The 15,762-nt window shown below is 50.9% G+C and overlaps 1 protein-coding gene and 2 non-coding genes across 3 annotated transcripts in view; 2 read left to right on the top strand and 1 right to left on the bottom strand.

Annotated features, from left to right (window-relative positions):
• Window positions 1-15,339, bottom strand: part of LOC137350402 (histone H2A-like) — an 85,693-nt gene extending 70,354 nt beyond the window's left edge. Inside the window, exon 1 of the mRNA XM_068015064.1 lies at window positions 14,974-15,339. Coding sequence (XP_067871165.1) covers window positions 14,974-15,339 — 366 coding nt within the window. The remainder of the gene's footprint in view (window positions 1-14,973) is intronic.
• Window positions 10,945-11,027, top strand: trnal-uaa (transfer RNA leucine (anticodon UAA)). The gene has a single exon. It is a non-coding gene; the product is annotated as a tRNA-Leu (tRNA).
• Window positions 15,340-15,410: 71 nt separating the features above from the next.
• Window positions 15,411-15,493, top strand: trnal-cag (transfer RNA leucine (anticodon CAG)). Its single transcript has one exon. It is a non-coding gene; the product is annotated as a tRNA-Leu (tRNA).
• Window positions 15,494-15,762: the final 269 nt, after the last annotated feature.

The raw sequence follows: 15,762 nt of genomic DNA, 5'->3' as shown, positions 1-15,762 counted from the left end.
GACATCATTGCCATAGAGGGAGTGCAACGAAGGTTCACCAGACTTGTTCCCGGGATGGCAGGACTGTCAAATGAAGAGAGATTGGGGAAACTGGGCCTGTATTCTCTAGAGTTTTGAAGAATGAGAGGTGATCTCATTGAAACTTACAAAATATTTAAAGGGATAGACAGGTAGATGAAGCTAAGATGTTTCCCCCGGTTGAGGAGTCTAGAACCAGGGGACACAATTTCAACGTAAGGGGAAAGCCACTTAGGACAGAGATGAGGAGAAATTTCTTTACTCAGTGGGTTGTGAATCTTTGGAATTCTCTACCCCAGAGGGCTGTGGAAGCTCAGTCATTGAGTATGTTTAAAGCAGAGATTGACAGATTTCTAAATACAAATGACATAGGGGAGATGGAGATAGTGTGGGAAAAAGGCATTGAAGTGGACGATCAGTCATCATCATATTGAATGGCAGGGTGGGCTCGACGGGTTGCATGGCCTACTCCTACTCCTATGTTCCTATCAGTCTGCAAACTTCATATGCATGCTGTCATTGTCCGTTTTATTCCATGGGCTTCAGTTTTACTGGCAGTCTAGTATGTGACATCATCAAGAAGGTTTTCAATAAGTTAAATAAGGAGAAATTGTTTCCAGTGGCAAAAGGGTCAGTAACCAGAGGATGTATTTATCAGGTGATTGAGAAAAGAACCAGAGGTGAAATGAGGAATGATTTTTTATACAGTGATGTGTTGTGATCTGGAATGCACTGTCTGATCAGGACTTGAAAGCAGATTCAGTCGTAACTTTGAAAAGCAATTGGGATAAATACTGGAAGGAAAAATGTACAGATTACAGGAGACAGCACTGACACAATGGACCAAATGGTCTCCTTCTTTGGGTATCATTCTATGGTTTTATGAACATAATGTTGATACAATTCGCTGAGTTGGAAGGGAAGTGAACCCAGATTCCGGGTATTCTAAACACCAGACCCAAACCAAATGAACAAGCCCGTTGTTTAATCTCTGTTTTTCACACCAGCTTCTCCTCGCTCTTTCTGTGTTTCCAGCCTGGTCTGTTCCTCTGACCTTCATTCCTGACACTCTATTGAGAATGGCCAACTCACTGCGCCTCTCACTCACACCGTCACTCCACCCCTTCACCCACTTCCAAACCTCTCAGTTCAACAGTACCTCACATCTGCTCCTCTGTTCCATTAATATAACAGGAAAACATTTTCAAACAGACATCTCCAGACAGTGAACGTTCCAGTAAGACAAGGTAAAGAGCAGATTCATTCACTTTAAACACAGAGAGAGCAGCTCTCCCTGTTCAGTCTAAGGAGCAGATGTGGTTTCACTGCCATTAGTCTTAGAGACATGGGCCAGAATTTTAAGGGACCGTTGGAGACGGGAATGGAGGCCGGGGAGGGGGAGGGGGGGTGTATAAAATAGGGATGGAAGACGTTGGACCGGATGTTTCTGTCGGCGGCTGACATGGAGGGCAGACTTCGCACATCCACATGGCAAGAAGGCATTTAAAGTATTTATGAGGCCAATTGTCAGCAATTTTATTCACTGGATCCAATTGAACTAATAGCACACGGGAACCACGGGGCTTCAGAGCCTCGCCTGGTTAAAGGAGGTGACTGGGAGGTGGGAGCTGAGTGTTGTCTTCACTGGGAAGCTATCGGGTGAGGCAGCAAAACTTGGCAGCAAGGGTGGAGGGGGAAAGGGCATCGGGAAACACTGTCAGGAGTGGGGGCCAATGTGCCAGCTCTGCAGGGTGAGCCACACCAGGGTGTCATTGGGGCAGTGCCACCTCATTGAGGATGACAAGTGAGGTAAATGTGGCTGGGTGTTGTTTACTGTGAAGGCCTTGCACTCAGGGAGGGGCAACCTGTCATGGGCCTCATTCGAGGCTCTCATTGGATTCGAGGCTCCCATTGAGGAGGAGGAGGAGGAGTAGAGAGGAAGGGAGGGAGGCGCAGGCAACAGCAGGGGCACCACAGCAGCTTGGGGGCCCACAGGAAGGCCAGCCTCGAACATGAGGCTGGAGAAGGAGGCAGAGGAACACGTCAGCCGAGGTTCAACTACCTGCAGATGTCCGAGTGACAGTGTCTCCGCAGACTGCACCTCTCCACGGAGGTGGTCACTGATCTCTCTGCCATGATGCAGCTGTGCCCCATGCGACTTGGTGGGCACCTGATGCCAGTGTCACTGAAGGTCACCGTGCCACTGAACTTCTTCACCACCAGATCATTGCGGGGATCCACTGGAGATATGTGTGGAATCTCACAGTCTGTAGTGAATCAGTGCATCAAGGAGGTCACCAATGTCCTGTTCAGGAGGGCCGGTGACTATGTGCACATTGATCCAAACGGTCAAGCTGAGAGAGCTATAGGATTCGGGTCCGTCGCTGGATTCCACCAGGTGTAGGGTGTCATTGACTGCACCCATGTGACCATCAAGGCTCCTGCAGACCAGCCAGCAGCCTTCAACAGGAAGGGCTTCCACTTGCTCAGTGTGCAATTGGTCTGCGACCACTGCAAATGGATCCCATAGGTGTGTGCACAAATCCCGGGAAGCAGCCACAATGCCTGCATACCAAGGCACTCCCAGGTGCCAGAACCTTTCCGCGGCCCCATCCGCTTTCAGAGATGGATCCTTGGAGACAAGGGCTACCCACTGAGGACATGACTACTGACGTCTGTGAGGAACCCATGCACGGATGCAGAGGAGAGGTACAACACCTGCTGCGGGTCAACCCGAGCAACCATCAAGGAGGCCATTGGTCTCCTGAAGATGAGATTCAGGTGCCTAGATCGATCCAGTGGAGCCCTTCAGTATGTCCCGGCGAGGGTCTCGTATATCGTGGTGGTTTGCTGTGCACAGCACAATCTGGCATTACAGAGGGGTGAGGTGTTGACTAGTGAGGATATCGTGGAGTGTGGTGTCTCCTCTGATGATGAGGATGTGGAGGAGGATGCTGCCCAAGCAGTGCCAGATGAAGAACCTCAGGCACAGCAGGAAAGGGGCCATGGGATACACACAAGGGAGACATGAGACACCCTTATACATTCAAGTTTCCTTTGAGCCTTACCACCTTCTGGAACCACAGCAATAAAGTCTTAGCTTTAAGCAGCCCTGTTGTCACCTCCTTCCTTCTGTTCTGCAGCGTCCAGGTACACATCGCACAGTGACAAGGCCGAAGCTTTGTAAACTCAGGGCTTGGTCCCTCACTTCCAGCCCCTTGGGAGGAAGGGTTTAAATGAAGTCCCAAAGGGTATCAACAATAAGAAGGAGACGTAGTGAGAGAACATCATTTCTTTATTCCGTGTGACACCAAACACAACCCTATCCATCTGGAATGTACATTCACCCATGAACCCCTCAGTGAATCTAGGTGCTCTTCTTAAATCTTTTCCGGGTGCTCCTACGTGGTGCTCCCCCTGCTCTGTCAGCTGAGATGGAGACAGGCTGCTGACCTTGCTGCCCCATGGCTTGGGATGACATTGGTGGCCGTCCTCTTGCTGCCTGAGGCCTGGAGGGCCCCGGCACACTGAGGGCCTCCTGCACAGGTACAGGGACCCCCCTCTGTCATCGAGGATGATGGAGGCAGGCACTGGCTTCACTTGTGTCACTCGCAGAGGGGCTTTGGAGCTACTGTCCACACCAGGAACATCCTGAGAGGAGACCCCAGATGTAGCAGCCAGCTGCTCCTCCCCCTTATAAGACACACTTGTACCTAGCTGCTGACCTGAGAGGGATGTGGACCTGGTGAAGAGTTCAGGTGCCTCGTCCCCCCTCTCACCTTGTCACCGCTGGATGGATCTCATGGACAAAGCGATGGAGTGCAAGTCTGCGCGCATCTCCGGCAGCCACTGATTGGTCGGCTGGATCTGGCTCTCCATCAGAGTCACCAATCTCTCAAGGAAGGAAGCCAGACACACCCCCATCAGAGACAGTACAGCATGCAAGGCCTGGATGGACTCCTCCATCATCCGAACTTGGGTACACATAACCTCTGGCAACTCTGCCAGATGTTGCCTGATCTCTTGCTGCAGCTGCAGTATTTCCCGTGTTGCTGGTGACACCAGAGGCACGTCATCAGCCTGGGACTCAGCATGGGCCTGGCCTCCCACAGACTTCCAACTGCCAGTGGCCTCGGCTGTCACAGCCTCCGTCAGCTGCCCGGGCCTGTCTGTGACGTGCTCACCAGCTTGTGTGCCCAAATCTAACAGCAAGTGGATACCCACCGAGTGAGGGTTTCTGTGCTGGTGGAGGGTGCAGGGGAATGAGGTGATGGTGCACCATCTGAGGCTCCCTCCTCCTCCTCAGAGGTGTCTGGCTGTCCCACAGTCTCTCCAGCTCTTCGCTCTTGTCGTTCATCCTAGCCTGCATGTGCAAACAGGGACATTGAAGGGTTAGGGTCTGCCCATCGTGACATTCCAACCACCCCTACTGTGCAGCTCCATTGATGCAGTGGTGAACAGATGAGCAGTATGGCTCCTTTGCAGCGGATGCTCCCTTGTGCCCCAGGAGATGTTCACTCACTCTCTTAGGTAGGTGTCCCTGTCTCTCCATCAGCTATGGAGCAGCTGCTTTGCTGCCCTGCCTGTTCCATGGCCTCCTCCTCCATCGGGATGAGGACATGGAGATAAGGCATCCACTGCCAGTCTTGACATGCTCTTTCCGATTGTGGGCTGTCTTCTCCTGCAGCCACTATGATCAACAAAGTTAGTCTCCCAGCGGGGACAAGCCCAATATCTCTGATGGTGATAGTCCAGCAGTCCATGATGGGGACACACATATTCCTCCTGCATGTGGCCCCTCTCGAGGGACTGTGTGAGTTTATACAATGACTGATGTGCACCTCCCACCGAGATGCAGCCAAGCCTCAGGCAGCATGTCCTGCTGCCCTTCCCCAATACACATGACTGGGTGGTCACTCCCTTTCCACCAAACACTCCCTCTCACTCTGCCATGCGCAATGTCCAAAGGGTCCAAAGTGTTTTGAGTTTGCGCCTGAGCAGCCCGGATCCGGTCATTGACCCACTTCGTGCACTGGATCCATGTCTTGGGGGTGACCCCACGGCTGATGACTTCACCTACTATCTCAAAGCAGCTTTGCTTGGTCAGGTGGACAGGTCTCCACCTCCCATCCCTGGGGAAGAGGATCTTCCACCTATCTGTTGTCACCTGGAGGCGAACCTGCAGGAAGGCATCGCCAAACCATTGGACCATGGTCACTGCAGGCTCGCATTCAGCTCCTTACCTATCAGGCAGCAGAGACAGCAGAACGGGTCCTGGGGAATCAGTGACAGCAGAACGGGTCCTGGGGCATCAGTGACAGCAGAACGGGTCCTGGGCAGCAGAGGCAGCAGAACAGGTCCTGGGGCAGCAGATGCAGCAGAACTGGTCCTGGGACAGCAGAGGCAGCAGAACAGGTCCTGGGGCAGCGGAGGCAGCAGAACAGGTCCTGGGGCAGCAGATGCAGCAGAACAGGTCCTGGTGCAGCGGAGGCAGCAGAATGGGTCCTGGGGCAGCGGAGGCAGCAGAACAGGTCCTGGGGCAGCAGATGCAGCAGAACTGGTCCTGGGGCAGCAGATGCAGCAGAACTGGTCCTGGGGCAGCAGAGGCAGCAGAACAGGTCCTGGGGCAGCAGAGGCAGCAGAACAGGTCCTGGGGCAGCGGAGGCAGCAGAACAGGTCCTGGGGCAGCAGAGGCAGCAGAACAGGTCCTGGGGCAGCGGAGGCAGCAGAACAGGTCCTGGGGCAGCAGAGGCAGCAGAACAGGTCCTGGGGCAGCAGAGGCAGCAGAACAGGTCCTGGGGCAGCAGAGGCAGCAGAACAGGTCCTGGGGCAGCGGAGGCAGCAGAACAGGTCCTGGGGCAGCGGAGGCAGCAGAACAGGTCCTGGGGCAGCAGAGGCAGCAGAACAGGTCCTGGGGCAGCAGAGGCAGCAGAACAGGTCCTGGGGCAGCAGATGCAGCAGAACAGGTCCTGGGGCAGCAGATGCAGCAGAACTGGTCCTGGGGCAGCAGAGGCAGCAGAACAGGTCCTGGGGCAGCGGAGGCAGCAGAACAGGTCCTGGGGCAGCAGATGCAGCAGAACTGGTCCTGGGGCAGCAGAGGCAGCAGAACAGGTCCTGGGGCAGCAGAGGCAGCAGAACAGGTTCTGGGGCAGCAGATGCAGCAGAACTGGTCCTGGGGCAGCGGAGGCAGCAGAACAGGTCCTGGGGCAGCAGATGCAGCAGAACGGGTCCTGGAGCAGCAGAGGCAGCAGAACGGGTCCTGGGGCAGCAGAGGCAGCAGAACGGGTCCTGGGGCAGCAGAGGCAGCAGAACGGGTCCTGGGGCAGCAGAACGGGTCCTGGAGCAGCAGAGGCAGCAGAACGGGTCCTGGGGCAGCAGAACGGGTCCTGGGGCATCAGAGGCAGCAGAACGGGTCCTGGGGCAGCAGAACGGGTCCTGGAGCAGCAGAGGCAGCAGAACGGGTCCTGGGGCAGCAGAACGGGTCCTGGGGCATCAGAGGCAGCAGAACGGGTCTTGGGGCAGCAGAACGGATCCTGGGGCAGCAGATGCAGCAGAACGGGTCCTGGAGCAGCAGAGGCAGCAGAACGGGTCCTGGGGCATCAGAGGCAGCAGAACGGGTCTTGGGGCAGCAGAACGGGTCCTGGGACAGCAGAACGGGACCTGGGGCAGCAGAGGCAGCAGAACGGGTTCTGGGACAGCAGAGGCAGCAGAACGGGTTCTGGAACAGCAGAGGCAGCAGAATGGGTCCTGGGGCAGCAGAGGCAGCAGAACGGGACCTGGGGCAGCAGAGGGCTCTCAGGAAGACACTCCTTTAAACCAGGCAGCAGTGAATGCAGGTCTGGCAGCCCTTTCAATATGGTGCCAGCACCTGCCGTTGTGTCAGATGTCGGTGCCATCGGTGCCTCGTTCCCTACCTCTGGTCCTTGTTTACATGGGCCCCACGCCTCCCCTTCATTAATTGGTCGGCTGCTCCGTGATCGGGGTCGGTCGGCCACATTTCACTCGTGTGGTGACGACACCCACTTCCGGTGCCTCTGCCGAGAGCCGCACCGTTAGTTTAAAATTCAGCCCATGGGGTCAAGAGTGGAAAATCTCCCCTCTGATTCTCTCTACTTAAAATGAAGGAGACACAAAATTAAAACTGATGAAACCAGGGATTGTATCCTGGTTCTTCAATCTAGTGTTCTCCCAACTGAGCTATTCCATCCTCACTGTGAACTCATCTTCATTGGAGACAAATATAACTCCAGGCGGAATTTCCCCACCCGTTCATTCCTCACTTCAGGGGAATGGGACCCGACCAGATCGCGGAACTCAGATTATGTTAATGTTCTGCTCTTGATATCTTAATATTATCTTGAGTTTGAGCCACTTTTAATCAGGTTCACGGACAAATTCTTCCATCATCCCTTCTCCCACATTCTCTCTCTCTCATTCATTCTTTATTCCTCACAATCCAGAAAGGGTTAGGAATCAGAGCTCACCCCCAAACCCTCTGCACACAGACCTCTGTCTGTTACCCTGTTTGATCCAAGAGACCAGTCAATAAATTACACTCTTTATAAACACAGAAAGCTGCCTCAGAGTGTTGGACAGAGATAAATACACTGAAGCCTTTTGAAAAAAGTTCATCTTACGAGTTGTTACTGAGCCCACAGAGCAGGGCGGGCCCAGGCTCCAGCCCCAGCCCCAGCCTGTGCTGTGTTAGCTGATGCCACCTGGTGTGATACTGAGCCACACGGAGCAGGAAAGGGCCTGGTTGTATTCATGGCCTGTGTTGTGTTAACTGATCCCACTCAGTGTGGTAGGAGCCACACAGAACAGAATGGGCCCAGGCTCCTTCCTCAGCCTGAGGGATGATAGTTCTTCTCACACGTTGTTGTACAGAGCCCCACACAGAACAGGGAAATCTCAGGCTCCATCCCCGGCCTGTGGTATTTTACTTCATCGCACCTGGTATGGTACGGAGTCCCCAGAGCAGGAAAGATCCAGCTTCCATCTCCGGCCTGTGCTGAATTAGCTGATCTGACCTGGTTGGCACTGAACCGCAATCAGGGAAGGATGGGCCGAGGCTCCCTGGCCTGTGGTGCGTTAGTTATTCTCATTTGGTGAGGTACTGAGCACCATATAGAGCAGGATGGGCCTGTGCTCAGTGAGCTGATCTCACCTTGTGTGGTCCTGAGACCCATACACAGAGCAGGACAGGCCTAGGCCTCATCCCCGGCCTGTGTTCAATTAGCAGATCTCAGCCAAAAGATTTTGATAAGGTTCCACACAAGAGGCTTCTCTCGAAGATTAAAGTCCCTGGTATCAGTGGTAATATATTGATCTGGATTGGGAACTGACTGGCAGACGTTGGCAGAAAGTAGTTACAGATGGATCTGGATCTGTTTGGAGACCAGTTACCAGTGGTGTCCCACAGGGATCGGTGTTGGGTCTGTTGCTCTTTATTATTTTTATTAATGATCTGGATGTAGGTGTAGGGGGCACCATCTGTAAATTTACAGATGATTTGAAGATCTGTGCGAGTGTTCAGACTGTAGACGATGCTCGACTGTTTCAGGCTGATCTTAATGTGTTGGGAGATTGGGTTCATGACTGGTAAATGATGTTTAATTTGGGTAAGTGCAGTGTTATTCATGTGGACAGGGCGAATGCTCAACATTCATACACCCTTCAGGGAAAGACATTAAAGTAGGTGGAAAAAAGAAAATAATTTTGAGCAGAGATCTGGATGTTCTAGTGCACAGATCTCGAAAGGTACAGCAGCAATGCTGTGAAGTGATAGTTGGAGCAAATAGAGGGTTGGGCTGCATTCAGAGGACAATTGAGTATAAAATGAGGCATATTCTTTCATGGGATGTGAGCGACACTGGCAAGGCCAGAATTTGTTACCCATCCCTAATTGTCCTTGACAAGGTGGCGGTGAGCTCCCTTCTTGAATTGCTGCACTCCATGTGGTGTAGGTACACCCACAGTGCTGTTAGGAAGGGAGATCCAGAATTTTGACCCAGCATCAGTGCATGAACAGCGATATATTTGCAGATCAGATGGTGTGTGATTTGGAGGGGAGCTTGCACATGGTGGTGTTTCCATGCATCTGCAGCCCTTGTCCTTCAAGGTGGTGGAGGTCCTCGGTTTGGAAGGTGCTGTCTGCGGAGCCTTGGTGAGTTGCAGCAGTGCATCTGGTAGATGGTACACACTACTGCCACTGTGCGTCAGTGGTGAAGGGAGTGAATGTTTAAGGTGGTGAATGGGGTGACAATCAAGGCGGCTGCTTTGTCCTGGACAGTGTCGAGTTTCTAGAGTATTGTTGGTGCTGCACTCATCCTGGTTTGTGCCTTGTAGATGGTTGACAAGTTTTGGAGAGTCAAAAATCACAAAATTATTGCAGTGCAGAAGGAGGCCATTCGGCCCATTGTGTCTGCAAAGAATCATAGAACATAGAAAGTTTACAGCACAGGCAGGCCAAAAAACGAGCCACCCAGCTGAATCCCATTGCCCAGCATTTGGACCGTAGCCCTGCAGGTTCAGGTACTTGAGGTGCACATCCAGACACCTTTTAAATGAGTTGAGGGTTTCTGCCTCAGCTCCCCTTACAGGCAGTGAGTTCCAGACTCCCACAGCCCTCTGGGTGAAAAAACCTTTCCTCATCTCCCCTCTAATTGTTCAACACATCACTTTAAATCTATGCCCTCTAGTCACTGACCTCCCTACTAAGGTAAATAGACCCTTCCCATCCATTCTATCCAGACCCCTCACAATTTTGTACATTTCAATCAAATCTCCCCTCAGCCTCCTCTATTCAACCCCAGCTGATCCAATCTTTCCTCATCGCTGCATTTTTCCAGAGCTGGCAACATCCTCGTAAATCTCCTCTGTAACCTCTCTAGTGCAATTACATCCTTTCTGGAATGAGGTGACCAGAACTGCACACAGAACTCAAGTTGTGGCCTAACTAATGATTGATACAGTTCCAGCATAACCTCCCTGCTCTGATATTCTATACATCGGCTAATAAAGGAAAGGATTCCATAAGCCTTCTCAACCAACTTATCAACCTGTCCTGCGACTTTCAGGGATTTGTGGACATTCACTTCAAGGTCCCTCACTTCCTCTGCACCTCTCAGCATTCACCCATTAATTGTGTATTCCTTTGCTGTGTTTGACCTCACCAAAGGCATCACCTCACACTTCTCCAAGTTGAATTCCATTTGCCACTTTTCTGCCCACCTGACCAGTCCATTTCTCCAGCTCTCCTAATGAGCATTTCACACGTGCCTTGAGCTGAGTTACTCATCACAGAATTCCCACTATCTGATTTACTCTTGTAGCCAGAGTATGTATATGAATGGTCCAGTTAAGCTTTTGTCAATGGTAACCCCCAGGATGTTGATGGTGGGGGGATTCAGCGTTGGTAATGCTGTTGATCGTCAAAGGGAGATGGTTACATTCTCTCTTGTTGGAGATGGTCATTGCCTGGTACTTATGTGGTGTGAATGTTACTTGCCACTTAGCAGCCCAAGTCTGAATGTTGTCCAGGTCTTGCTGCTTCTGGACACGGACTCCTTCAGTATCTGAGATGTCCCGAATTTGTCCTTTTATGAAACCTTGGTCAGGACTCACTTGGAATATTGTATCCAGTCTTGGTCTCCTCACATGATGGGTGATATTGAGGCTTTGGAAAGGGTACAGAGGAGAGACATTCGACGAATTCCCAGTATAAGACATCTTGGTTATCAAGTTAGACTAAAAGAGTTGGGACCCGACACCTTAGAGAAACCTAGACTGAGGGGTGATCCGATTGAGGTTCATAAATAATGAAGGGTCCAATTTCGCATGGGAGAGGAGTCATAACTTTCTCTTGGAAAAGGCCAGATGGCACCCGGATCACATTAAATTTCATTTTCAGTGGTGGGTTAATGTACCAGGATGGCCGAGTGGTTAAGGCGTTGGACTTAAAATCCAATAGACATGTGTCTGCGTGGGTTCAAACCCCACTCCTGGTATCTGTGCTTACAAAATGTTGTTTATTCTTTCCCTGACTTTTGCCTTGCACCATCATCTCTTCTGTCATTTAATCACTCTTGCCTTCCAACTGATCACAGCTTCCTATTATTTGATCTGCCCCAGCACCGTTCCTTGGCTCTGCGCTTGCTTATAAACTGGTAAATCTTTAACTTAATCTCCTCTGTACCCTGACAATGACCTTCTCATCCTTCCTGGATTGTGGTTCCTCACAGGATCCGCTGCCTCTCCGACTCCCCTCCAGGTAACTGAAGGCCCTGAGCCTTGGTCTCGCTTTATACGCTAGCTGGTAGTTGATTCCTTGCAGGTCTGCCACCGCTCAGGAGAAGCTCAAGACCCAGATCAAGCAAAGTATCAAGAGGAATGTGAACAAAGGCTCCCTGGTGCAGAGCAAGGGACAGGGCGCCTCCGGCTCCTTCAAAATCAGCAAGAAGGAAAACCCAGGGAAAAGTGGGAAAGAAGGTGAAGAAACCAGCAGCCAAGAAATCTTTAGTGAAGAAACCAGCAGACAAGAAATCTTCAGTGAAGAAACCAGCAGACAAGAAATCTTTAGTGAAGAAACCAGCAGACAAGAAAGTGACAACAAAGAAAGTAACAGCCAAGAAAACGAGCAGCAAGGCGGCGGCAACGCCAAATAAGGCGGTGAAGAAAGCAGCGCTTCAGAAAAAGTCTCCTGCGAAGAAGGTCAAAAAAGGCAAGAGTGCGGCGGGCGGAAAGGCGCTGAAGAAAGTGCAGACATGGAAGAGCAAGGTCAAGCCGAAAGCAGCGAAGTCTCAGAAAGCAGGGTCTGGAAAGAAGTGAAAGCGCGGGAAACTTGTAAACATCTGAACACAAAGGCTCTTCTCAGAGCCACCCACATCTCTCAGGAAAGAGCTGATCCCCTGATCAAATGATCCTTGTCCCGGCCCCGCCTGCAGATTCCACATGGAAATGATTTGGAGTAACTCCAGGATCCCTGGTGACTCCCCTCCACCCAGCCCTTTCCCCACTCTCTGTCATAAAACAGAGGGATGTCCGGCCCTCACTCTAACTGGGGATGTGTTCGGTGCAGTCTCAGTTCACAAATTCAGGGGGAGAGTCTGTAAGACAGTAACACTGGCGGAGAAACCCCACCTCACAACTCAAACCCCAACACATGAGTTTCTCCAATTCAGCTGGAGTCGGGTGACAACAGGAGCTGGGATAGGCTGTGATCGGGAATGTTAGGAATGGATTTGTTCAGGGAGGAATGTACCTGGAATCTCCGAATATAATAGTTCCTTATTTCCCCAGATGACACATTCTGCAGTGAGAGTGAAAAGTCTCTTAACTGCTTCACATTTACTAATTGTTTGGTTCGAGATGAATAATGAGTCAGAGAGTAATGACAGGATCTGAAGCTTCTCTCACACCAGCCCTTGAATGACTCAGTGTGAAGTGTCCAATGTGTGAAGCTACTGCCAGGGTTTGTCAATCTGAACAGTTTCAGCTCAGTTCCTGGGGGCCTGAAATTCCAAAGTTTGACTCTGTCTCTGATTGGTCACCCGCTTCTCAATCCAATTCTTAACCAATCGGAGTGTCACATAAATTAAATAGAAGTTCTCATTGGCTGAAATTTTCCAATTGGAAAAAGCACGGCAATTCCAGAGCAGGAAGGAATTGAAGTGATGGAAAATTTCAATTTACAGGCAACAATTTTAAAACCTCTCATTTTATGTTCTGTTTTACTGTATTTACCGTCACAAAATCCTGACGCGATTTTAGGAATCGTTTTCATTTGTCAATCTGTTAACTGTAAGCGGCGGGAGGAAGGTCCGGTTCAGCAATTTAAAACGGGACAAATATCAGCTTCCTCTCTGTAAAAGGAACAAATTAGCGACTAACCGCTTCTCACAGGCTTCTCGGGGACTGACAGAAACGAGCGGTTTCTGATCTTTTCTCCTGAAAGAGGCGGATAATGCTGCAGGGAGCAATGAACTGCCCTTCACTTTCTGGCTGCTAATACACCCCTGACTTTAAACAGTTCAAACAGCGACTGATGCTTCTGTCGGAAAATGAGCAGATTCACCAGAATGATCCCGGTCCATCATGGCCAAAGACATCCAGCTGGCCCGCCGCATCCGCGGGGAACGCACCTGAAACCCAGCTTCAGTAACAAGTGTAACAAGGGCTCTTTTCAGAGCCACCAAATCAGCAAAGGAAAGAGCTGCCATCTCTGTTCATCATCAAACCCATTAGATTGGAGGGGCGGTCACATGGTTTCTGTTTTGTCACATCACTTTCCCGAAAGGCCTGTCAGACTGAGAGCTGATCTGGAATTTAGAAAGCAGCATTACCGGAGACTCATTGCTGCTCAGCACAATCTCAACCCCGCTCCTGGGATCCGTTAGCTGGCATTTGGGGAAAAGAAATGGATCCCAGTTTTATTTGGAAGGCATTAATGGAGCCGGGTCCGTTCACATGAGGGTTATTTACAAACATTACCCAATGAGTTCACTAATATTTGAATCCATTGGAGATCAGTACACAGGATATGTAAGGCAGCTCGGTCACTCTGACTGAAACCGCCAGTTCCCCGGGGCTGCAGACCCTGACACTGCGGGGAGAGAATCCCCGACTCTCTCCCGCCGCCGGGGGAAACAGACAGCTCTGTGTCCGGAGAATAGGGAGGGCCGGGGGGAAGGCACATATTAAAGCGCTGCAATGGACTCAGCTCCTGTGTGTGCACAACTCTCACTGATTCCGTTCTCTGGGAACAGTGCGGTCTAAACAGATCAGGTTCGGAGAGAAACACACAGCCCGAGAATGGCCTCTTCCTTCCTGCATTTACTCTGTTCCGGGAGCAGATTCTCATTGAGAAGCGGCGCTCAGATCACCAGAGAGAAAAAAAAACATAATTCAAACTGTCCAAATGAAAAACAGAGAATTAACCCGGACACTTCCATTATTAAATTAATTCATCAGCTCCGAACCAGTTCCCGTTAATGTACCGGGATAATCTCGGGATTTATAAAATCGAAGGCAGCGGGATTTATTAAATTGTTGATTCTGACACCCTGTAGTTCACTTCTTCACTTAACTGGAGGGGGAGATGTGTGAGCAGAGAAACAGAGGGAAATCCAGAGAGGGAACTGAAAACTTTTTTTTTTATTTCCAAAATATACTTTATTCATAAAAATCTGTAAAAATTACATTGCCAAACAGTTTCCAAACAGCACCAAAAAATACAAACATTGCAAGGGAGATCAGTTTCCTTCAATACTGTCATGAGTTTCTTCCCAGCCCTTCCGTTTCACAATTGTCATGTCAATTACAGTTTTACATTTACAGCAATTGAGAATATTAACGATACAGTTCGAGGGGTTTCCCATGGATCCAGCCCCTCAGTCCAGCTTGGTGGGGGAACCTTACACTGTGGTCTTTCCCCATTGAGCCTTTGCTGCGGCTGCCCCAAGCTTTAGTGCGTCCCTCAGCACGTAGTCCTGGACCTTGGAATGTGCCAGTCTGCAACATTCGGTGGTGGACAACTCTTTGCGCTGGAAGACCAGCAGGTTTCGGGCAGACCAAAGGGCGTCTTTCACCGAATTGATAGTCCTCCAGCAGCAGTTGATGTTTGTCTCGGTGTGCGTCCCTGGGAACAGCCCGTAGAGCACAGACTCCTGTGTTACAGAGCTGCTTGGGATGAACCTTGACAAAACCCACTGCATCTCTTTCCACACCTGCTTTGCAAAGGCACATTCCAGGAGGAGGTGGGCGGCCGTCTCTTCCCCACTGAAAACACACCTGGACAGATGTGAAACAGGTCAATCCACTGTTCCAATAACTCCATCTCTAACTCCCTCCTGACAGTAACCAGCCCTTTCACAGAGACTGTGGGTGGCTCTGAAAAGAGCCTTTGGGTTATTAGATGACATTTTGGCCGCTTTACTTTTTCTGGGAGCTCTGAACGCTGGTTTTCTTGGGCAGCAGCACGGCCTGGATATTAGGCAGCACCCCGCCCTGTGCGATGATCACTCCTCCCAGCAACTTGTTGAGCTCCTCGTTGTTGCGGACGGCCAGCTGCAGGTGTCTGGGGATGATGCGGCTCTTCTTGTTGTCCCGGGCCGCGTTACCGGCTAGCTCGAGGACTTCAGCGGTCAGATACTCGAGCACAGCAGCCAGACAGACCGGGGCTCCGGCACCCACACGCTCAGCATAGTTGCCCTTTCTCAGGTGCCTGTGAACACGGCCCACCGGGAACTGCAGTCCAGCCCGGGAGGAGCGAGACTTGGCCTTGGCCCGAGCTTTCCCGCTGGTCTTTCCTCTTCCAGACATTTCCACAATCTCACAAATACTTTCCACAAAGAATGAATAATTTCCTTCGCATTAATAGTATCCTGTAGGTGGTCAGGATGGCCGAGCGGTCTAAGGCGCTGCGTTCAGGTCGCAGTCCCCATTGGAGGCGTGGGTTCGAATCCCACTTCTGACACTTTGTGTTTTGATTGAACTGGAGGCGTTTGGGAGCAGCGGGAAAAAGCAAAGAAAAAGCAGGAAAGAACATGGACGAACAAAATAACAATGGACCCAAAGATGTTGCAACAAAACATTAGAGTTAGAGGCAACTAAGCAAACGGCAGGGCACATAAAAGATCAAAAATGTAACCTTTGTATCGATGTGGAAGATGTTTCCAATATCCTTAATGAATACTTTACTGTTTTCCCGAATGAGAGGGTGATGCAGATATTGTTATTAAGGAG

The sequence above is a fragment of the Heterodontus francisci genome, chromosome 35, assembly GCF_036365525.1.
Source record: "Heterodontus francisci isolate sHetFra1 chromosome 35, sHetFra1.hap1, whole genome shotgun sequence".
Classification (NCBI taxonomy): Eukaryota; Metazoa; Chordata; class Chondrichthyes; order Heterodontiformes; family Heterodontidae; genus Heterodontus; species Heterodontus francisci.
The sequence above is the reverse complement of the archived record's forward strand: the minus strand, read 5'-3'. Positions and strand labels throughout refer to the sequence as shown.